Genomic DNA, 24,739 nt, shown 5'->3' with positions numbered 1-24,739 from the left:
GTTGTTTGTAAAGTTTCTGATGTTTCCAATACTTCTAGTGCTAGTTCATGTAATTCATCAATGGATAGTGCATGTGATGAATTGTGTGAGGAAATGTTGTATGAGAAATTCAAACAACCCAAGACCAAGAAGTCTTGGGTTTCCTTGTTTCACTAAATGGTTTCTTGATGTGTAGGGGCTTCCAAGATCAGATAATTCACGTTGGATAATGGATAGTGGAACTTCTAGACACATGACCGGTACTCTTCATTTATTGAAAGATGTCAAATCAATTAAGGAGGCTATGTCGGATTTGCTGGGAACCAAGGAGGATAATTAGTGGGTGAAGGAATACTGTCGAATGGCACAGTAATGTTATATAAAGTCAACTACATCACAAAATTGGAGAACAATTTGTTGAGTATTTCACAAATTTGTGGAAAGGGGGTCTCCACATATTTCACTGATAGAGAATGTATCACTTTGAAACCGGGGTACAAGATACCGGAAGAATGGGTTTTGATGAAAGCACCTCGAGAGAATGATTTGTATGTTCTCAACATGAGTGTTGCTAGCACGATAACCAAGACTGTTCAAGGTTTTGTCTCTAAAGCATCATAGAAGGAATCGATCTTATGACACAGAGAATGGGTCACATTCATGTGAGAAAGATGAACTACCTAGTTTGTAATCATCTTGTTGATGGGGTGAATGTGAAAGGATTTCATTTGAGTGATGAGTGCTTGAGTTGTAAAATGGGTAAACTGAAAAAGAAGACTCATCAGGCCAAAGTGTTGAATTCAATCAACTTACCATTCGAGAGAGTCTGTATGGATTTATTTGTACCTATGAATGTCAAAAGTATCACTGACGAACTTTATTACTTTGTGGTCACCGATGATTATTTAACATTCGCAAGGGTGATGTTTTTAGAATCCAAAGATGAAACGTTTGAAAATCTGATGATTCTGTTCAAGAAGTTGGAGAATTTGTAACAATTGCCAATTCGAAGAATCTGAATTGACAATGGATCCGAGTTCAAGAATAACAAGATGTTGGAGTAGTGCAACGAACATGGTATTCTTCATTAATTTAGCGCACCTTACACTCCACAACTCTTATCGAGACTGCAAGGGCCGTGTTAGCTGACTCTAAACTGCCTATTAATTTTTGGACGGAGGCTGTGGATTCTTCAAGTTATACACCGAACCGTGTTCTCACTGTTAAGAAGTTTGGGAAAACATGCTTTGAACTCTTACCCCGAAGAAAGCCAAATATGAAGTGGCTCGAACCTTTTGGGTCACAATGTACGGTTCTGGATCCTGATGGTAAATTTGGTGCAAAATCGATAGTAGGACTCTTTATGGGTTATGCTAGTCCATTAAGAAGAGTGTTTCTTCCGAGCATCAACCGAATCGTGCAAGTACAACATGTTGATTGTCAAAGATACAATGTGCTTACTCAAAAACCGGGAGATGCATGGCTGTTTGATTATGATAATATTTAGAAGAGCTTCACTTTACATGAAAAAGATTTATCCGATGAAGCTGCTTCGTTGTTGTTTCAACAATATTTGAATGATGATTGCTCTCAAGAATCTACTCAACTGATAATTCCTCGATTTACAATAAGGTAACTCATGATGATCCTGATCTTATTGATGTTCCATCTACTCCTTTTGATGATGATGGAGAATCTCATGATGATGTGATTGAATCAGTGGCTACTCCGAGTTCTAATGAAGTAATTGGAGAATTGAATCAAGCCCCGAAAGCTTGGTATGAAACTTTATCTCAAGATCTATTGGATAATCATTTTATTCGAGGAACCATTGATTGTACACTGTGTACCAAGATGGTGCATGGGCATTTATTGAATGTTCAAGTTTATGTGGATGATATCATTTTTGGGTCAACCAATGACAATATGTGCAAAGAGTTTGAGGAGGTTATGAAGTCCAAGTTCGAGATGAGTGCAATGGGGGATATGAAGTTTTTCTTAGGTTTTCAAGTGGAACAGTTATCTGATGGTATCTTTATTCACCAAACAAAGTACGTCAATAACATCCTAGTGAAATTCAACATGGCTGATTCAACGGCAATTAGCACTCCTCTACCATTTAATCATAAAATTGGTCCTGATCCCACCAGGGAGAAGGTTGATTAAACGCTTTACGGTTACATGATTGGATCTCTATTGCACTTAACCGCTTCTTGATCAGATATTATGTACCTAACGTGTTTGTGTGCTCGATATCAATCCAATCCTAAAGTCTCGCACCTCATGATAATGAAGAGGATACTGAGGTATCTTAAAGGATGTCCTGGAATCGGTCTATGGTATCCTAAAGATGATGAGTTTGTGGTGAGAGCTTATTCGGATTCTGATTATGGAAGCTGTAAGCTGAATACGAAGTTTACAACTGTTGGATGTCAATTCTTCGGCAGTAGGTTGGTCACGTGGCAATGTAAGAAGCAAACAACCGTCTCTCTGTCGACTTGTGAAGCTGAGTATTTAGCAGCCTCTAGTTGTTGTTCTCAGGTTCTTTGGATTCAACATCAGATGCGCAACTACAGTTTGCATTTTCTGACCACTCCTTTTTGTAGAAAATTCTGTAGCTATTTCCATAACAAAAAAACCCGGTATATCATTCTAAAACTAAACACATTGAAATACGGTATCACTTCATTCGTGATTGCTACGAAAAGAAGTTGATAACGATAGATAAAATTCACACCGACGAGCAAAAAGCAAATATTTTACTAAAGCTTTTGGGAAAAACATATTTTTGTATTTACTAAAGCTTAATGGTATTAAGACACTGGGAGGTGGGAGGGAGATTGATCCCGAGGTTATGAATTCCGATCTTGAGTAAACATTCATCAGAGTCAAGTTTGTTTTTGTACATATGTTTTTCAAATTGGTTTTTGATTTTAGGGGGGAGATATTTCTAAAAAATTCAAAAACATTCAAATATTTGAAAAAGACAAAAACATGCTAAAATGAATCCTCGAAAAGAGTTTTTGAAGCAAAAAAAGAAAAATGATAATACACTGATCATCTAGTCCCAAATCCAGTAAAAAAAAATAGGCTTAAAAGGTTGTATGCTTAAATGTATTAGTGCATTGGTAGGATTTAAAACAAACAGGGAATAGTAAGTGAGATAAACTTACCTAGCCAAGTTGAAAGGGGGGTTAGTTCTCTAACAAAAATCTTGGTAATGAAGTTAGAAATGTAATAGTCTATCATACTCAAGCCTTACGTTTTAGCATGATCACTAAAATTAATATCATTTAAATGTTTAAACTAATGATTGGGTCATCAATGGTATATGGTTTTATGGCCTTGAATCCTGTATTGATGGGATGCTTCAAATTTATGGATACCATTAAGTCTTTATGCAGGTTATTATCTGGGTATTCACAAATGTGAATATTAAATTGCTTTATAAGCGAATCCAAGTCATTAAACTTGGTCACTGTTGTACTCTGTACACATTCATTACTGACTTGATCAACCATGATGTTAGACATACATTGTTCCTCCCTTGCGCGCGTCATAATACCAGTAAGAAACGGACCCCAAGGGATACAATGCAGGTAAGCCATACAGATGAAATCGTGCATACCCATTCATGGTAAAAGAAATTTGGGGTATTTCTTGATAAGGGGGGTATATCTTGTTGTGAAGGTTGTTAAAAAATTAAAATGTTTTGATCTGCTGGTTCTAAGGTTTAAGTCAAGTTGGGGTGACATGGTATAAATCGAAGTAAGCCTGAATCAAGATAAAAAGACTGATCATTTCCTGATATTGTGTGCTTAATTGAACCTTAATCATATCACTGAAATTTCTAAAAAAATTCGTTGTTAAAGTTTAAGTGGATAACAGTACCAATGACTGACTTAACGCCTGTCATAATAATGCTAAAATATAAAACTGTGATAGAAGGGAAATTTGATTAATATGATTCCGTGCTCAAACTCACAAAAATATGTTATGAAATTCCTGTTGTTATTTTTCATTAAACCAAAATGATTTTACATTTCTAAGTTATTTTCGAATCTAGATGAATGGTTTACTATCTTTTGGGAAGACCTGTTGAGAATTTCAAATTGAGTTGATGTTTTGAATTCATTTACAAAGGGCTAAAACGTCAATCAAGGTCATTAATTTGGACTTGATCTTTTCAAAAAAGTTTCAAAGGGAGATTTCAGTCATTTTGTTCAATCAAGGTCATTAAATTGGACTTGACCGAACTCAAAAGTGTGAATATAATGGTTTATATGTTAACTAACATATCCGGCGGATATGTATTAAACATATATAGCGTATATGTGTTTATTACATATACGGCGTATATGTTTAACACATATACGGCGTATATGTCTTGCTATGACATGAACGGCGGATAAGTGATTAGTATATATATACTAGTTACTTATAAGTTTTATCCATTACGTCCGTGTGTTTTTCATATCCATTCATAATACTCTCTATTGAGCCTAGATTCATTTTCGTATAAGCATATACGTTTATTATCCTAGTGATTCACACACTATTATAATCGTAAAAGGTATTATTTTGTTAAATCTTTCTTTATGAATTTCACAGGGTTTTTCTCAATGAAATCAGATTCAAATATATCTTGATACAATTGGTGTTGGACTCATAATCATCTGATCTTAATCGAGGACTGAGAATCACATGTTATATGTTCTGAATGGGATTTCTATCACTGATCATTTCTAGATCTGAAGCAAATCTGTGTTTATACATAAAACTGAAATAAAGTTGAAGTTGATAAATCGGATAGATTATTAAGTGATAAAGAAACTTGTTAGAGTCAGTGAATTGATGAATTGTTGGTTCATTTTTAGTAATTTGTTAATTAATGTTTCAATTTGCGTATAGGACTTATACGTCGGATATGTCTTTTGGACATATACGGGTACAAGCTTAGTAACATATACGCCGTAGGTATTCACTTATATGGATACATGTTATTTATATATACGACGGATAAGTCAAATTTGACTTATACGTGATATATGTTATACGTACAATTGATCTTATCTGCCAAATGTGTCATGTTCGTTTTATTACACTTATACGTTCATATCAGCTTATACGTTTATTTTGTCATATCCGCTTACAATGACATATCCGTTGTTTTGGTCTTATACGTTTATACTATCATATCCATTGGGTAAGCACTTATACGGGTTGGGTATGATATAAGGAGAATGCCTTATACACTAAAAGTACTTATACGTCTTTAATACTTATATGTGGTATAATGCATATAAGGTTACACTGTCATATCCGTTTAAGAACTTATCCGTAAAAATGACTTATACAATTTGAAAAACTTATCCGCGGTTTTAAAAGTTTGATCATTCAAAAACTAACTATGTTTATTGATTTGTTGATGCAGATGGCTCGTAAAGAGAAAGATACTGATCCTATGCATAATATCTATGCATATTTGGAATTGGAAAATAAGAAAGTTCATCACTTCAAGACAATCATTCTGTTTTTATTACGATCAATGATCTATAAGGCTATTACTATTCGTTGTGAGCCTTATCGAAATATTGTAGCTGATTCTGGAAGAATGCTACAAATTGTGGATCAAAAAGTAAATCCAAAGTGCAAGGAAAAGAAATTGTTGTGTCAGAGAGTATCATTAGACTGATCCAGATACATTGGACGAACGTTTGGTTAAGGGATGTCTGATCAGAATGGGATTTCAAAATGATATTAACCGAGGACCTTATCCAAAGACGGGTTTGTCAAGACCGTATAAATTTCTAATGCATTAGTGCAATGCTTGGGTCATAGTAAGGGAGGTTATGAGAAAATTCTGGACTATCAAATGTGCATCATTGCAGCGTTGTGCTTGAACCTGAAGTATAATTTTTCAAATGTGATATTCGAGAACATGAAGCACTATTTTGGAAAGGATAAATGGTTTATGTATCCTCGATTTATACAGTTGATTGTGGAAGATCAATTTCCAAGAGTTGTAAAGACTTGTGAGACAATTCATTTATCACATATGGCTGGGAATAATTACGCGAAACTGGCATCATACAAGAATAAAGAAGTAGATGAGATTCCCAAGTTCCGTGGTCTTTTTGGACATCTGAAGAGTGTTGATTATGTTGCACACTTGCACCGGAGGAGAATAACTGGAGGCACGATAATAGCGACTCAGATCGTGAGAATGAAAAAAAGTCATGGATAAATTCAAAGCCGTTGGTGGGAGCAGATGGTTTGTTAAAACTGAAGATGATATTGTAGCTGATTCACAGAAGGGAAAACGAAAAAGAAAGAAAGCTTTAAAAGTTGAAGAGGTTACTCCGACAGTAACTCTAGTTGTTGAACAACCTGTGTACTCTGCTACATCAGGTAAAGATGATGAGGAAACCTAGTCGGATACAGAGTTGAAGAAAAGTGTGTTTGCTGATCCCCGAGCTATGGCCGATTTGAGAAAACAACGAAAGAAAAGAAAAACATAAAAGGAAACAGATAAAACAGTTGTTCCTGAGGTTGTTAAAGAGAAGAAGAAGAAGAGAAGGGGAAATAAACACATGGCAAAACCATCATTAAGACTGATTGGTGAAGAATCAAACCCTGATGGGGAGGCTGGTGATATAGTAGTGGTTGGTAAGTTTGTTCCAGAAATGGATATTGATATGGAACCAGCTGTAGATCTAAGTCGGAATGACAACATATTGAAGACACCTGAAGTTACAGCAATACTATCACTGAAAAAAAACAACAAAGAAGCCTACACCAAAAGTTACTCCTAAGTTTTCTTCTCAAGGCCAATCGTTTGGTAGTTTTCCTGAGTTTGACGATGCGATTATATTCTTGGATGGACCTTCCAGACAAGAATTTAATGTGTTAAAGGGTCGTGTGGAAGAACAAGATGTTCGTATTGAGAGCTTATCTGAAGAAAATGGTAGATTGAGGCAGGAGAATGTGGAAATTAAAGCAAGATATTGGTGAATAGTGAAAGAAAATGTTCCTTGTAAGCTGATTTACTGAACCAGCACATGAAATATTTTGTGATTATTGAAGAAAAGTTGGGTATATGATTGTTATCAGATGTAGAGAAGGCAGATGATAATGTGTTTGAAACAGTATATGGAGGAGATGTTGGGTTGGAGGAATGTGAGTTCAGAATGATATATAATAAAGAGAATGTCGATCTAAAGGGTAATAGTAAGGTGGATGAAGAACCAATCATTGTGTCTGAAGATTTTGGTACTGAGCAGAATGTTGGATCATCTTCGACAACCAGTGTTGGATTTGGTTGTTTATAAACTAAAGGTTGATGAACCTTTGGAGGTGGTGTCATTGATTGTGAATGAACCAATTATTGAACGATGATAATGAAGATGAAGGAAAACTCAATTTATCTGCTGGTGATGATGATGATGATGATGATGATGATGATAACGCTGGAGGTGGAATTGGTTTGTTGATAAGTTCCAAAAGCAGCAAGACTCGTGGTGACAATGTTCGAGAAAGTCAAAAGTATGTTGATCATACACAACATGATAGTACCGGTGAAAAGATGGTTGAAGATAAAGAGGTCTATGACATTGATCCGATTGCAACTATGATGTTTCAGATGAAAGGTGCAGTCTATGATGCTGAAGAAGGTGAGATTGTCATGACTATAGCTGATTTAGCGAAGATGTTGGATGTTACTGAGGATGAATTTAATTTGGACTTTGAACGAAAAATGGGTGGAGTTTGTGATGATAAACAGGAGTTCATGTCGTCTGAAGATTATGTTTTGGAAGAGGTGTTGGAAAAAGAACCTGTTAGATATGTTACACTAGATAATCGGAAATTCGGTGAATCCAGTGAAGATTTTGATGAAAAGATTCAAATGATAAGTCATGAATTTGATGAATTTGGTAAGCCAATTGAAGATGACGTGACTAGCAAGCAAAAGAATGAATGGTTCAAAGATCATCATGTTGAACCTGGAAAGCAATGTCTCATAACAGTCTATTATTACAAGAAGACAAAGAAAGATACTGCTTTAGGAAAGTGCATCAGTATTGCTTATGTGAAGAAGATCCGAAAGATTGATGTGAAGAGCCAGTTTGGAATGCAATACTTTGAAAGTCTAATCGATTTGAGCAGAGGCCTTATCAAGTGGTTTCAGCAAAAAAGCAAAAAAGCAAAAAAGCAAAAAAGCAAAAAAATCGTTACAGCTCCCGCTCACTTAGGCTCAGGTGGTTTCAGCAGAGGCGTTATCAAGTGTACAGTCAACGCCATGTAAAGCAATATTAAATGATGAATCATAGGAGAGGCTTTAACCACAACATATAGTCTTATAACATTTGGTTGAATGGTCAACTTGGTGCTAATGATAAGCTTGATCCTTGATAAGCTTGATCCTTTATAGGGTGTAAGGTTAGGTTTTTCTTTTTTTTTTCTTTTTCTTTTTTTCTTGAGAGAGAGGGAGGGGGGGTGTTACCTAGAATACCCCTCTATCAACTTGATTTCAACCATCTAAATGTTCAAATTCTTATCATTAATCTCATTTTTATAATCCTTTATAGGACATTTCAGCTCCTACAATATATTTAGTGTTTTATTGTTTTTGTTTGTAGATAGTAAGCATTACTAAGAAGAAACTAAATTAAATTTTTAAATGAAAATAGAAAAAGAAAGGGTAAAAATAAGAAGAAAGATGACGCCATCCAAACCATTCCTTGAAAAAAAAATTACCCCATGTCATAACCGAGGCGTATTCTTTTCAAAAAAAATAGTTTATTGTTGAAAACAATATAAATCATTTGTAGGTTCTTCAATAACGATTTGATGAGTTACAGGATGGATGGTTATTTTACCGTCTTCTTTATAATACTTAATAGCAAGATGTACAAGCAAATTATACGATTTCCATAATTCGCAATATATTTATTGGTTCTAATTAAACACTCCCCAACCATTTATTTGAAAAAGAGTTCAATCAATTTCAAATAAAACTAGGATGTTTGCATAATACACTATACATAGTATTTGTTAGGCTATGTGTTGTGGAGGCACCATCATACCATGTGGTCATGGATAACTCCATCCACACCATGTCGTCAAAAGAAAGGTTAGCATTATAGGGTTCGGCACAACCCACATAATGGCGCCATCCTTTTTTTTTTTTTTTTTTGAAGATTCAAAAGGTGCAGTCCACCCCACTAATAACCAATTATTTTTCTAATAAACATAGCTAATTCACAACGCTTAAACTAACGGGTAGCTAGTTATTAACTCACTGTCTACGTAACAACGGCGTAACATAAAAATCTGTTCTTGTTAGTTATCCCATAACAAAGCCTAAACAACAATAGCCGAAAAGGTAAAATAAGGGATTCCCTCTTCGTTTGGATACATGTAACATTTGAAGAAGTTGCAATGGCAAATGTTTGGAAGAAGATGAAGGCTAAAAAGACAAGAAAATTGTTGGTCATTTTGGAGTAGGATAAAGTTTAGTTTCACAAGCAAAAGAGGAAGATATGTAGCAGGATATCACGAAGTCTATATTTATAATGCAACATGTTCATGTGATTATGATATAATATCAGGTGAAAGTTATTTTATAAAGGGAGACAAAAATAAGAAGGATGAGAACAATTTTTAGCAAAAGAAAAATCCTCTTAAAATATAACGAAAAAGTAATAAAAAAAATCATGACATAAAATTAAATAAAAAAGTGAAAAATGTAAAAACACAAAATTGTTTCCATCGTCTTCGCTGTTTAAAAAAAACTCGAAAAAGACACAATGTTGAGGGAAAAACATCATTGTAACTTTGTATTTATCATTGTGTTTTGTTTTTATTTTCGTCATTGGTTATGTTTTTTTTCCTTAACATTGTGTCTTTTTTTCTTGATATTATGTTATATTACTCAACATTATGTTTGTTCGGCTTTGTGTTAAATTGACCTATTGTGTCATTTTTTGTTTGTCATTGTGTTGTTTGTTCATTTTCGGCATTGTGTCTTTTTTGTCGGCATTGTGTCTTATCGTCGTTTTTTTTATTTTTTGTTTTGAACGGAAATGGCTGGGGAAAAATTTTGATTTTTTAATTTTTTGCATTTTTTATTTATATTATGAGTTATGATTTTCTAATTATTATTATTTTGAATTTTTTGTTGAGATGTTATTTGTGTGGCTTAAAATCCTTTTCACAATTCTCATTTTTGTATTTTAACTTTTATACTAAAAAAAATAAAAAAGCATGAGATCCAATTGAGGGCCGACACTACTTGTACTTGTGAACATCCACTCATTCGAAATCCTTACACTATGTTTTATTTGTATATAAAGTAATAAAACAACACCCGACAACAAACATAGTTATTATCGAAAGTCAAATGAAACATCTTAATAAAAAGATTCAAAATCCGTAGTTTTGATCGAAAAACAAACAATATGAGAACAATTTCAAAATCAGATACGTTGTTTGGTCGTAAGCGGATCAATAATCTTTCTCCAGCCGTTGTAGTCGATTACTTCAGAATCGTTGAAGGGTATCGAAAACCCGTTAACAAAGAAAAACGGTGTGCCAAACACCCCTCTTGTGCAACCATACTACAAAAACAGAACACAAGAATAATCAGATTCATGTTCAGGTTTAACCCGTTAATTAAACAGGTCGACCCACCAACCCGTTTAAACCATTTTTTCCAACTCACCAGCCCAATTACAACCATAAAATCCGCTTGACACGTTTAGATAAATAGGTTAAACGAGTCATTTCAATTACGTGATTTTAAGTGTGTGCGAGTTAATATTAATGTTTTTGAGACAAATAATAGGTCGTATTTGGGTTAAACAATTAGGCCCGTTAACCCGAAACCGTCAACCCGACATTATTGACACCCATAAAGACACCAGGCCTTTAAACGAACATGAATGGGGGCATGTTCGTGTTCGTTCATTTATTATTTAACTTTAATCGAACACGAACACACACAGTTAAGCGAACGGATTTTTCTTGTTAATGTCCATTAGTTAAGAAAATGAATATGTTCGTGTTCGTTTATGTTCGTTCGTTAAGAAAATGAATACAACTGAACGAACATAAATGAACGAACACAAACAAACAAATATAAACGAATGTTTATGAATGTAACTATGTTCTGCTTGTTTAACTAAATGACAAAAAAAACTGTTCTTGCTAGTTCGTTTATTAAATAAAATTGGGCTTCCCACAAAACTATTGAAAAATGGCTCACTGAATGTTACAAGACTTGCAAAATTATAACAAAAGTAGGAGAATTTTTCTAAGCTATTGTACTCTATATGTTTCATGCATGATGTACAACTCAAAATGCAGGATTAGTCAATTGTTACCTTGAATGAAACCCTAGTTTTGGTACTCGTAGTTGGGTCATTGAATCCAGACTTAATAGCGGATTGCATGGAGTTCCCGAGAGTGGTTGATGCAAAATCTATAACTTTATCAAGAACAGCCTCTCGAGTCATGTTTAAGGTTTGCTCGCTGTAAAACCGCACCTATTTATTTGTCGGCAAACACAAAATTAATGTTAAAAAAAGGTTTGGTATATATAATCATGATTATAGCATATAGCATGTGAAAGAAACAAACTAAACAGGTCGTGCTATGTTGATATGTTTAACCCGTTTAATAATGTGTATCCATAGTCAACGTATTTAATAAACATGTCAACCTGCCATACAAACGACTCGTTAATGCCGTTTACCACAACTCACCAACCTGTTTATACTTCGCATTTAGACTCCGTCAGCCTGTTTAACTCATTTAAATAAATGGGTCTTGTTCTTGTTACATATTATGTGTGTCGTATTTTAAATGTATTCATGTTAGGGTTGATGTCTTTTACACAATAATATATGTGTCATATTTCAATGATTCAACTCGCCAACATGGCACGATTATCACCCTTAAATGGTTATATGGTATGACTAATCAATCAAATAAGGGACCTATTGCAAGTCAAGTGTACATACATATAAACGGTTTTAGTTATTTTATATATTTGAAGTCTAGAGTTGTGACCTGATGCTTAAAAAACGCGTTCAACAAATGGTATGTAGCTGAAGAATTCAACTCATTAACAATATGCAAAACCCGTGAAGTAATAAAAGCGTTGTCATGGTATCTGCAACACAAATTTAGTAAATTAGTTATCAATCAAAATCAATGACCAAAACCAAAAAAGCCTCCAACTTTTGATCTAGATGAAGCAACCTACATAATCCCACCGTATTCAATTGCATCACTAGACTGCAATAAAAGTTGTAATATACCCTTTAAGAGTTGCACCATTGATGTACAACTAGCAACTAACTTTCTTGTGCATTACAGAGGTACTTACATATCTTGAAACATAAAAAGTTCCCTAGAAGTGGAAGGTGAGGTCAACCCATGTCCAATGTGCTACTTTTATTAACTAAAGTGGATATTGTCTTCTAGTAAACTTTCAAATTTACCTTTAAACAAAAGGATGGTAATCAAATTTGAAATTTGTTTCAATCAAGTCATTGAACTTTCATTTTTATTTCAATCCTAAATATTTTACCTGTAAAACAGGTAATCTAAGTTTTTTTCAATTTTTCAATGTTTTTACTTTCCATAATAACTTTTAAAAGTTACGAAAATTAGTAAAAATGCGAAATACAATTTTAAAATTCCGAAAATTTGTAAAAAAAAATCGGAAAATTGAGGTTCGGGTTAGAACGGGTCAAGGTCGGAACGGGTTTCGGGTCAGTTTTATTTTTTTTGAACCAACAAATCAGCACGTTTTCAACACATTACAACTCGTTTTAACAGCAAAAGCTCGTTTAAGCGATTTTTTTAGTTTGTTTCAGCACCTTACAGCACATTTAAGCGATTTTTCAGTTCGTTTCAGCACCTAACAGCTCGTTTAAGCGATTTTTAAATTCGTTTCAGCATCTAACAGCTCGTTTCAGCACCTAATCGCTTAAAAGAGCTGTTTGGTGCTGAAACGAACTTAAAAATCGCTTAAACAAGCTGTTAAGTGCTGAAACGAACTGAAAAATCGCTTAAACAATCTGTTAGGTGCTGAAACGAACCGAAAAATCGCTTAAACGAGCTGTTTGTGCTGAAACGAACTGAAAAATCGTTTAAACGAGCTGTTAAGTGCTTAAACGAATTTAAAAATCGCTTAAACGAGCTGTTAAGTGCTGAAACGAACTGAAAAATCGCTTAAACGAGCTGTTAGGTGCTGAAACGAACTGCAAAATCGCTTAAACGAGCTGTTAGGTGCTGAAACGAACTTAAAAATCGCTTAAACGAGCTGTTAGGTGCTTAAACGAACTTAAAAATCGCTTAAACGAGCTGTTATGTGCTGAAACAAACTAAAAATCGCTTAAACGAGCTGTTATGTGCTGAAACGAACTGAAAAATCGCTTAAACGAGCTGTTATGTGCTGAAACGAACTGAAAAATCGCTTAAACGAGTAGTTAAGTGCTTAAACGAACTGAAAAATTGCTTAAACAAGTTTTTGATGTTAAAATGAGTTGTAACGTGTTGAAAACGCGCTGATTCGTTGGTTCAAAAAAAATAAAACTGACCCGAAACCCGTTCCGACCTTGACCCGTTCTCACCCGAACCTCAATTTTCCGAATTTTTTTTACAAATTTTCGGAGTTTTAAAATTATATTTCGTATTTAACTAATTTTCGCAACCTTTAAAAGTTATTATGCAAAGTAAAAACATTGAAAAATTAAAAAAAAAAAAACCTAGATTACCTGCTATCCAGGTAAAATATCTAGAATTTGAACAAGAATGAAAGTTTAATAACCTGATTGGAACAAAAGTTTTTATCAGTGATCTGATTGAAACAAATTTCAAAATTTGTTACTGTTCTATGTAATAATCCCTAAATAAAACAAGCTTTATTTCTTATCATTTAGCTTATATGGTTACCTATTAAATATACTAGGTTGTTCACGGAACGATTCCACCAATTTTGACAAGAAGTCTGTTACGAATCTTTCTCAATTGTTCTATTGTTTGTGGATTTTAAAAAAATATTTAGTTATAATCGTTATTGAAAACTTCACGCCTTTAACAATATAAAAGCTTTAATACTTTCAAAAGTTAATAAAAAAAAGGTATGTCTATTTAGACACTTATTTGTTATTTATACACACATTTTCTCGTTTATTTACACCCTCGCAAAAGGATAAAAGAAGGCCTGAATAGCAGCTGTAAATAACAAACTAAATTTAAATATAAAACTATGAGATCATCGTCAACATTTATATGTACTATATAAAAAAATTATTAACAAACATGTTATATAACATCTAAAACAATATATAGAAGTAGATTATACTATATAATAAAAAAAACATATTTAGCCAACAAATAATAACCAAAATAACGGCCAACTTTTCCAAGCTAAAATCAACAATCCAACAAAACCACAACTTATAATACAAAAGTTACAAGTCATTGAAGCAGAATTACTATCAGATTACGAATCATTGCTCTGGAAATAAATTTGCCAAAAACGAACAACATACTTTAGGTTTTAAAATCGAAATAGAAATCAGTGGTAATAAACCTAGTCGCTAATAAACTATTCGTTTGTTAAAGTTCAAAAGTAGCCTAGCTTAAACCAATAAACCAGCCCGAGTTTTAGAGTCGTCTTTGAAATTTTGAGTACCCAAAACAAGTAATAGAAAATGACCCTTATATTAAAAAAAGCTCTCACATCGACAACAATTTTAATATTATACTTTATTAGATTTTTTAAGACCTAATTATGGTTAATAAAAATTTGTATTTAACTTTTTTAGAAATATTTCGGTCTCATACTGAAACCATGCCCTAGACTTTGGCCGAGCCTTGTATGCTGGGACGACCATGCTAAGCTCGAGCTTTTATCAAGGCTCGTTTAATAAATGAAACTCTAAACAAGCCAAGCCAAGCTCGAGCCCGTTCATATTAAAACCAGCTCAGCTTAGCTCATTTACACCCGAGAAATAATATAAGAAAGGTGTTCGAATACTAACGGTAAGGGGAACGTGTGAACGATGAGAGACACGACACTTGTACCATAGTGATCAACGGCTTGTTTAAGCGGGGGCCACGAGTCCCTGCTGTCGGGACAAACCGGATCATAGAACGCTTCAATTAACACAGTGGCTGTCGATGCCACCCGTTTTCGGTACACGAATCCGTCATACCTTGCGGGAATAATAGACTGTGATCGGGGTAAAATGGCTATGGTCAACAAAAAAGTCAACGGAATAATATGTTTTGTCATGGTGGGCGTTGGGCGGAGGAAAATTTGTGGTTTGTTTGATATGGAGGCTGTGCAGTGGAGAATATTATGTAATGTAAAGCCCATTTTATAGTCCACGTGCTATAGCACTTCGTATATAAATTGACTAATTCTATCAATATAGCCAAATTTTGAGGAGAGGTAGTCATATGAGTAACATCATCGTATTTTTGTTTAATTTTATTTAATGCTTTTTATTAGGGGCGCGCAAACTTGAGACATGACTTGGACTTGAACCCATTTAGTGGTATTCTCAGGTGCCAGGATCCGGCCCTATTGTAAACAGCGTCTGGTCGGTACATTTACGTAAAAAGAAAATGGTCAAACCGCGAAACCTGACATGGATCCGTTTAATGGTATTCTTAAGACCCAAAAAACCGACCGTATTCTAAGATCTGGGTTGGATTTCATTAATTTTACCCAGTTTATGCGTACCCATGTTTTTATCATGTAAAATGATATATATATATATATATGTGTGTTTGTTTAGTTTAGAATAAAAAAGGTGAAGTATATTAGCTCTTTATATAATCTTTATAATGAAAGGAAAGAGTAGAATGACTAGGGTTTAAGGCAACGTTTTTTCGCTGGCCAGCTTAGGTTCATGCTTGAAAATATACGAGTTAGTTGCGTTTGGTTTAAAATATTCAAACGACTTGAAAAGTTGAGCTAGAATCGGCTATATTATGAACCATATTAGGGAGCCCAAACTACTAGCCCATTTTAAAAAACCTGGTAAGTAAATGGATTAGTGGAAGCAATCGTGGAATATAAACATGCGAAAACAAGAGTGTAGGTCATGAATGCAAATTGTTTGCAATCTGGTCATCTCTTCTCATTTCATACTATGGTCTGTTGTCCAGGGTCGGCCCTACAGTATTAATAGGTAAAGCTAGGGTTTGAGGCCTCCAAAAAACTAGGGCCTTCGCTAAACAAATTTAGGTATTTATATATATATACAGAATCGGATATTTATTATAAATAATTGGTAAATTAAACAAAAATGTAGTTGGCACAGTGGTTAGGGTCATGCTTTTCCATTCCACCTTCAAAATCCAATCCATGCAAGTTTGATTCACACTCCAAGTATTCATTTACTAATTAGTTACTTCATGTCACCTTTTTGTTTATCCGTTTCTAACTTTTTTCCGGTTGTTTCCAAAACGTTTTTCAGGTACATATATATACCTTATACCTTAAACTTATAATATATATAGAACTGAAAATATTGTAGTTTATATACGAAACATTGCAATTGCTTGGTGAATTTTATAATCTCTAGCTCTAACTTTTGATAAGGGCCTCAAACTTTGCTTTCGTTTTAGACCCCAAAATGGTTGGACCGCCCATTCTGTTGTCTCATCTTTTTTTTTAACGGCCAACTAAGTAACGCCGGCCCCCATTGGCTAAAGTTAGCCCGAGCCGGCCACTAGTCCGAACGGACGGAGCCCCTAGCGGTCCACCTGTTGAGGGATTCACCGGATAAAACCCGCCCCCCACGTCCGTCAAACGGCATGACAGCAAGGAGCCGGTAAAACCGGGTGAGATCAGGACTCGAACCCTGGCAAGCCAGAGTCATCCCTCATATCTCTCATATAAGTTGGTGGTAGTGAAGTTTGATCCACCTACCTCTCAATTATAAAATGAGTGCTCTACCATTGAGCCACAACCAACTTATAATTTCTTGCTTTTATGCTAGATCTTAATTTCAACCTTTTAATTTCCTTTTACAATTCTTTGATTATTAAATTTGAGTCGAATACAATACATCAATTAAATTTTCTTATTATTGTATTCAGAAATAATCACTTCAGGCTAGATACTATTAAAATTGTCTCTGAATGTGAAGCCTTATAAATTGTTATCATTGGAATATATATATATATATATATATATATATATATATGTTTATTTATCGTAAAGAGATGAGCATCTTAGATATGAATGGATATATTTACACTTTTCAAATTGGGGATTTGATTTATTGGAGAATAGGATAAGGGTTCTCATTTATCAAAGGGCTTGCATAGGTTTGAAGGTTCTGGTTACGTGAGTGTTCCAAATGTTAAAGGTTTTACCAAGGCCACCGCTCCCAAGGTTTCTACCCGCCGTTCCAATCGGCGTTTGCTAAAGCCCTCTGGTCCACCGTCCTCACATGAGCCTGTAGATGTTAGTGACGAAGTTGAGACCGTTGTGGATCAGGGTCCGAGTGTTGAGGCAGAGAGAGAGCAAGGGTTGGTTGTGGCTAAGAAGAAGAAGCCGGTTGCTAAGAAGGTTGCGGTGCCTTGTTCAGGGGTCGTCTAGAATGGGTGTTGGGGATTTGGGTGGAGACGAAGTTTATGTTCCTGACTGGAGTGTTAAAGTTGGTGATAGTTTTAAAGACCCGGATGTTTGTGCTGAAGTTTTGGCTAATTTTGCTCCCCTGGATTTCATAGTTCTATATCTGATATGGTGGGTGATACCATGCTCTCGAGACTGATTCTTAGCTCTTGCAACCTTTCTGCCCTTTTGGCTGAGGGCGTTGCTCGCTTTCGAAAAGGGATGCAAGAGTATGAAGAATTTTCCAAGAAAAAGGATATGATGAAGGCCTCCATGGCAGCGATGAAGAAGGATGTTGATGGGTTTTCGAAGAAGGAGGAAGATTGGGTGAAGAAAATTGATGAACTTTCCCGTAATCATGAGGTTGAGATTGAGGAGTTGAAAAAGAAGATGGAAACTGATAGAGTTCAGCTGAAAGTCGAGAGGGAAGCCTTGGAGGCTCAGAAGAAAACCTTCGCTTTGGAGAAGGAAGGTCTGAATGCTTCATTCGTTCAAGCTACCAATGACAACAGATGGTTGATTGAGCATGGGTTTCATCAAGTTGTGACTTACCTTCTTCACTCGTCCGAATTTAATTCAGTTTTGGGTGGCGTTTACACAAAATTTCTGAACTATGGGAAACACTTGGGTTTAGTTGTTGGTTTCAAACTTCATGAGTCTGGTCAAACCTTGGAGCAATCATCTATTTTCAACCCTGAAGCTTCCAAGCTTTTTGAGGAATCCGTTCATGCAATGGAGAGGCTTACTTACCCCTACATGGGTGAAGAATCCTCTTGTTTTGGTAAACCCATTTCTGTTTTGAAGGGTTTAAAACTAGATGGGCTTGATGAGAAGATTTGTTCTGAGGTGTTTGAGTCTTTATCCAAGAAACGTTCTCACTCGGGTGACAGTGAAGAGACTTTGTCCGGAGATGCTGGTGGATCTCATGCGACCAGTCTAGAAGGTTCAACTATTGTTGTGGTGACTCAAAAGCGAGGAAGTTTAAGAAAGGTAAAAGTGGTAGTGCTAGTGTTTCAAAAACTACTTCTGATGTTTGAACAATTAATTCGTAGCTATCTTAGCACTTTAAACAATGTGATGTACTCAAACAATTTAGATTTCGCATGGAACCCTTAAGGTTTCTGCTCCGTGGTTGTGGTTGGCCTTGTTGGCCGCTTGAACAATTTTATGGGAATCTTTGTGATTTCCTTGTTTAACCTGGATGGCTGTTATGAACAATGTTGGTTATGGCCTTTAGGGGACTTTTTATGAATCGTAGCATTTGATTTTTGTATTTTTGTTACTTGTCTTGTTTGTTTGATGTGTTTATTTAGCTAATTTTCCTTAAGAAGTTTTAATGCTGCATTCATTTTAACTTCAAGGCTTCATTAGGTAAAAAGCACATGTTATCTATCATTTATATCATTACTTAGTGTATATTTGTTTCGTAAACTTTTTTCAAAGCTTAAGGAACGAATTGATGTAGGTTGTTCAGACCAGTCTATGAGACAAGTTTTGTTTGAAAAATTTTTCTAAGTCTCATGGAGTTGGATTGATATAGAAACTCACCCCTTATATAGGTTCATTTAACCCTTGAACCTATTGAGCGTTGTGGCCTGGGAGCCCATCCCCTTACATGGCCCTTTCCATGGAGTTTCTTGCTAGGTTCTCAACCTGATTATAGGATAGTAAAGACAAGTTATGATAAAGATTTCATCATTCATTCAAGAGGTTTTTGTTTACAAAAAGGAGAGTTGTACATCTATTGAAATACATTTTAAGTTCTTGACTAGGCATGGAAAATTTTAAGGGTTTTGCCGTTCCAGTGTCTGGGAAGCTTTTTGCCTTCTGCGTCGGCCAGTTTGTAGGATCCACCCTTGTGAGCTTCATCCTTCCCACTTTGGGCCGAGTTTTCCTTGGTTTTCTTTCTTGTTGGCCTCGTTTCGGAGTACAAGATCTCTTGGCCTGAAACGTTCATGTTTCACTCTTGCATTGTAATAAGCTTCCATTTTTTGTTTGTACTTAGCCTCTTGTACTGCGGCTTGGTCACGGATTTCTTCAAGGAGTTGCAAGTTCAACATGGTCTCATTGTTGTTTGATTCTAGGTCCATGTTGAGTGTTCCTTGAGTCACAACTCCGACTTCTGCTAGGATTACAGCTTCCGATCCGAACACTAAGCTGTAAGGTGTTCATTTGTGGCTTGTTTTTTCGGTCGTTCTTATTGCCCATTGAACATTTGGGAGTTCTTCAAGCCAATTGTTGTCATGTCTTCCCAACATTGCTTTGATTCCTTCCACAATAGTTCTGTTTGTTCTTTCAACTTGGCCGTTGGATTGTGGGTATGCAACTGAGCTGAACACTTGGGTGATTCTGAGTTCCTTGCACCATGTGCTAAAAGGCTTCTCAGCAAATTGTTTCCCATTATCCGTGACCAACACTTCTGGCAACCCATAGCGACAAATGATGCTTTCCCATACAAAGTTGATGACTTGTTTGCCCGTTATTTTTGCAAGTGGTTTGAATTCAGGCCACTTGGTGAAGTAGTCCACGGCTACTAACATAAATTTTACCCCACCCTTGGCTGGTGGGAATGGAACAACGACATCCATTCCCCACTTGTAGAATGGCCAAGCCGAGGAGATGGGAACTAGATCATGTTTAGGGCTTTTGGAACCGGTGCATGAATTTGACAAGCTTCACATTTCTTTAGTTGTTATGTTGCATCTCGGTGCATCGTGGGCCAGAAGTATCCAAGGTTCATCAATTTTGCAACCACCGTTCTTGGCCCAAAATGAGCTCCACATATCCCCTTCTGAACCTCTTTGATCAGATATTGACTTTGTTCAGGGCCCACACATCTTAGTAGTGGTGCAAGGTAGCCTTTTATATAAAGGGTTTCTCCTTGCATCACATACTGTCGGGACTTGATTCGAACCCTTTCAGCCTCTGTCTGATCCAAAGTAACTCACCATTTTTGAGGAACTTTTCTATGGGAGTCATCCAATTGGGACATTCTTCAGTGATTACATCTTGAACCTCCAATTTTTGAATTGAGGGAGTTTTCAAAACTTCTACCAATACTTTCTTGGTGAGGTGTGCAAATGTGAGCGATGCAAGTTTGCTCAGGGCATCGGCTCTTTTGTTTTTTGATCTTGGGACTTGTTTGATAGTGCATTCTTGAAACGTGTTCATCAATTCCTTTGTCTTTTGACGATACTTCTTCATGTTGGGCTCTTTTGCTACATAGCTATTATTGATTTGACTTAAAACAAGAAACGAGTCTGTGAAGACTTGTAGTTTTTAGATCTTCATCTCCTTGGCAATTTTCAGACCAGCGATCAATGTTTCATATTCAGCTTCGTTGTTGGTGGTATGAAATTCAAGTCGGAGAGCATATGTGAATTCCAACCCTTCAGGGTTGATTAAAATGAGCTCAGCTCCTGACCCTTCAATGCTGGAAGCTCCATCGGTAAAAAGCTTCCAGGCTTCAGGGTCAGAAGGTTAGTGACAGTTGTATGTATTTCCGGAATGACTTGCTTCGGGATTTCTACAATGAAATCCGCCAAGACTTGGGCTTTGACAACTTTTCTTGGGACATAGGTGATGTTGTGTTCACCTAGTTCCAGAGCGCATTTGGCTAATCGGCCTAAATTTTCTGGCTTTTCAAGCACACTCTTGATGGGTTGGTCGGTGACCACTTGTATAAGGTGTGCTTGAAAGTACCTTCTAAGCCTTCTGGCAGTTTGAATTAAGGCCAGAGCAAGTTTTCCCAACGGTGGATATTTGATCTCTGCTAGTTTTAACGTTTTACTAAAGAAATAAACGGGTACCTGAACTTTGTTTCGTTCGATGGTTATGACCGCGCTTAATGCTTCTTCAGCGACCGAGAGATAGACAGAGATCAGTTCTCCCGTTTCGGGGGCTGCAATAGCTGGAAGTGAAGCCAAGTGTTGCTTCATTTGATTGAAGGCTTCTTCCGCTTCTTTCGTCCACCTGAAGTCTTTTTTATTTGTGCAACCCTTTAGTGTTTTGAAGAAGGGTAGGGATTTCTCAGCGAGCTTGTTGGTAAAACACTTCAAGGCTGCAAGCCTTCCGTTCAGACTCTCCACTTCTTTTTTGCTTTGTGGAGATTTAGTTTCAAGAACAACCTTGACTTTGTTGGGATTGGCTTTTATACTCTGCTTCCCTACGATGTGTCCCAAAAACTGGCCTTCTTCAAAACCGAATGAACATTTTCCGGGGTTGAGCTTCATGTTGATCTTCCTCAGGCTTTGGAAGGTTTCTTGTACATCATCAAGCATTTGATGCTCAGTCTTGCTTTTGATTACCATATCATCGACATAAGCTTCCATGTTTTTGCCAATTTGGCTGGAAAATGCTTTATCAACCAAACATTGATAGGTTGCTCCGGCATTTCTTAGACCAAAAGGCATCTTTTGATAAAAAAAATACCCTTGTCCGTGTGGAATGAGGTTTTTTCTTCATCTTCTACTTTCATGAGAATGATGATAACCCTTGTAAGCGTCGAGAAAACACTTAAAGGGATGGCTGGTTAAAGAGTCAACCTTGAGGTCTATCTCGGGTAAGGGATAGAAATCCTTCGAGCATGCTTTGTTCAAGTCTTTGAAGTCGATGCACATCCTTCAAGACTTGTCGGGCTTTCGAACCATGACTGGATTAGCAATCCAAGACTGATATTTGACCTCACGTAGGATCCCGGCTAGGACAAGCTTTTCAACCTCTTGGCATGCTGCCAAGCTTCGTTCAGGAGCTAGGCTCCGCTTCTTTTGGACAAAAGGCTTGACATCGGGGGGTATTTTTAGCTCATGCTCTGCAATGCTTCGAGGAATGCCCTTCATATCTTCCGGGCACCAAGAAAAGACATCGATATAGTGTATCAACAGCTTTTCAAGGTGAGAGAGTTTCTTTGGAAAGGCTCGTGTTTACCCGTACCTTTTGTTCAGGATACTTGGGGTTTATGATCAAGCCTTGTTCGTCGTCTTCATTTTTTGAACTTTCCCTTTCAACCGTGTAAACCTCTTGGGTGGGTTGAAGGGTTGCAATTACCCTCTCGGTGGGAAAATTTACGGCACCTTGACCAACCGAGACAGTCATGTTGAACGCACATTGTCCTGGCCTTCCTATGATTACATCATAGTTGGAAGGTATGTTGATAACCACATAAGTGAGTGGTTTGATTTTCTTCATCTTGCCTTCACTATACCAGACATCAAGGGTTAGTTGGCCCAAAGGCTTTAAGAGTATATCGGCGATACCTTTTATAGATGACCCGAAGGGTTGAAGCCTTGAACGTTCTTCCTTGCTTAGTTGGTTGAAGAACTTTTCAAACATGATTTATGTGGTTGCCCATGTGTCAATGTAGGCTTTGTTTGTTTTGATTGTTCCCACGTTCGCTTCTACCACCAAAGGGTTTGAGAGTAAGTCACCTTGAGGTGGCGGGAAGCAAACGCATTGAAGCTCACAAGCCTCCAAGCTTTGTAGTTTGTGGGGAACACCTTGGTCTATATTCACCATATTCACTTCTTTGTTTTTTCTTTCGGCCATCTTGTCCTTGACCCCCTTTACCAAATGGGCCAATTCTCCGGACTTAACAGCTTCCTCAATTCTTCTTTTGAGTTGAAAGCAATCGTTGGTGTGGTGACCTTTCTCTTCGTAGAACTCACAGAACTGGGTGGAGCTTTCGTTTTTCTTTCTTTTGGTCAAGGGTCGAGGAGGTCGAAAGCTATGTTTCACTTCTTCGGTGGCAAGGATCTCCTGAGGGGATTTGGTTAGAGCTATGAAGTTCACAGTCTTTTCCCTGCTTGGAAGGTTCCGACCTTCAGGCCTTCATGGCCTTCCTATGATTACATCATAGTTGGAAGGTATGTTGATAACCACAAAAGTGAGTGGTTTGATTTTCTTCATCTTGCCTTCAATATACCAGACATCAAGGGTTAGTTGGCCCAAAGGATTTAAGAGTATATCGGCGATACCTTTTATAGATGACCCGAAGGGTTGAAGCCTTGAACGTTCTTCCTTGCTTAGTTGGTTGAAGAACTTTTCAAACATGATTTCTGTGGCTGTCCTTGTGTCAATGTAGGCTTTGTTTGTTTTGATTGTTCCCACGTTCGCTTCTACCACCAAAGGGTTTGAGAGTAAGTCACCTTGAGGTGGTGGGAAGCAGATGCATTGAAGCTCACAAGCCTCCAAGCGTTGTCATTTGTGGGGAACACCTTGGTCTATATTCACTTCTTTGTTTTTTCTTTCGGCCAACTTGTCCTTGACCCCCTTTACCTAATGGGCCAATTCTCTGGACTTAACAGCTTCCTCAATTCTTCTTTTGAATTAAAAACAATCGTTGGTGTGGTGACCTTTCTCTTCGTGGAACTCACAGAACTGGGTGGAGCTTTTGTTTTTCTTTCTTTTGGTCAAGGGTCGAGGAGGTCGAAAGCTGTGTTTCACTTCTTCGGTGGCAAGGATCTCCTGAGGGGATTTGGTTAGAGTTATGAAGTTCACAGTCTTTTCCCTGCTTGGAAGGTTCCGACCTTCAGGCCTTCGTTGATCTGAGCTCCTTGGATGTTTATCATAGGGACTGAAGTTCCCTCTCTTTCGGTTGGGGCCGTTGCCTCACCAACTATGAGCTATTTTTCTTTTTTCTTTGATATCAACGGCCTCTTTTCCTCGGATATGAGCCTCAGCTAGTTCGAGAGCTTCTTCAAGGGTTTTAGGCATGCGCTTGTTAAACTCCCTTGTGAGGTATTTGGAGGTGATGGCGTTCATGAAGCCTGCCACCCTCATTTTTCGTTGGCCCCCACATATGTCAATCCTTACTTCTCATATCTTTCAATGAATTCTCGAATGTTTTCATCATCTTTTTGTTTTATCTGAAAAATTACTGTGGCATCCTTGACGTACCTCATTTGTTGTGAAAAGTTGGCTAATAATCCTTTGCTCAGATCATCGAAGCTTCGAACGCTTTGGGCCAGAAGGTCGTTGAACCATATCCTGACTGATCTGACAAGTGTTTGCATGAACATTAAACAACATTCAGCGTGGGACCACTTTTCAATTCTGGCAACATTGGTAAAGATCTGGAGGTGGTCTTCGGGATCCTCGGTCCCATCATATGTG

At 36.8% G+C, this 24,739-nt stretch overlaps 1 protein-coding gene across 1 annotated transcript; it reads right to left on the bottom strand.

Annotated features, from left to right (window-relative positions):
* Positions 1-10,328: 10,328 nt before the first annotated feature.
* On the bottom strand, positions 10,329-15,513 carry LOC143569252 (uncharacterized). The gene is made up of 4 exons (XM_077055214.1): positions 15,039-15,513; positions 12,052-12,154; positions 11,364-11,525; positions 10,329-10,598 (listed from the first exon to the last, which is right to left on the bottom strand). The coding sequence occupies exons 1-4, from the start codon at positions 15,374-15,376 to the stop codon at positions 10,458-10,460; spliced, it is 744 nt and encodes a 247-aa protein (XP_076911329.1). The 5' UTR covers positions 15,377-15,513; the 3' UTR covers positions 10,329-10,457.
* Positions 15,514-24,739: the final 9,226 nt, after the last annotated feature.

The sequence above is a fragment of the Bidens hawaiensis genome, unplaced genomic scaffold (assembly GCF_021521415.1).
Source record: "Bidens hawaiensis isolate Kalapana, Puna unplaced genomic scaffold, B.hawaiensis_p1.1 tig00024431_1, whole genome shotgun sequence".
Lineage (NCBI taxonomy): Eukaryota > Viridiplantae > Streptophyta > Magnoliopsida > Asterales > Asteraceae > Bidens > Bidens hawaiensis.
Note: the sequence above shows the minus strand (reverse complement) of the source record. Positions and strands in the feature narration are given on the sequence as shown.

Coding starts and splice junctions, on each gene's coding strand:
- LOC143569252 (XM_077055214.1), bottom strand. CDS start 15,376: ATGGGCTTTACATTACATAATATTCTCCACTGCACAGCCTCCATATCA. Junction 12,155..15,038: donor GTTCACACGTTCCCCTTACC/GTTAGTATTCGA, acceptor TTTGTGTTGCAG/ATACCATGACAACGCTTTTA. Junction 10,599..11,363: donor AAACTAGGGTTTCATTCAAG/GTAACAATTGAC, acceptor CTGTTTTTGTAG/TATGGTTGCACAAGAGGGGT.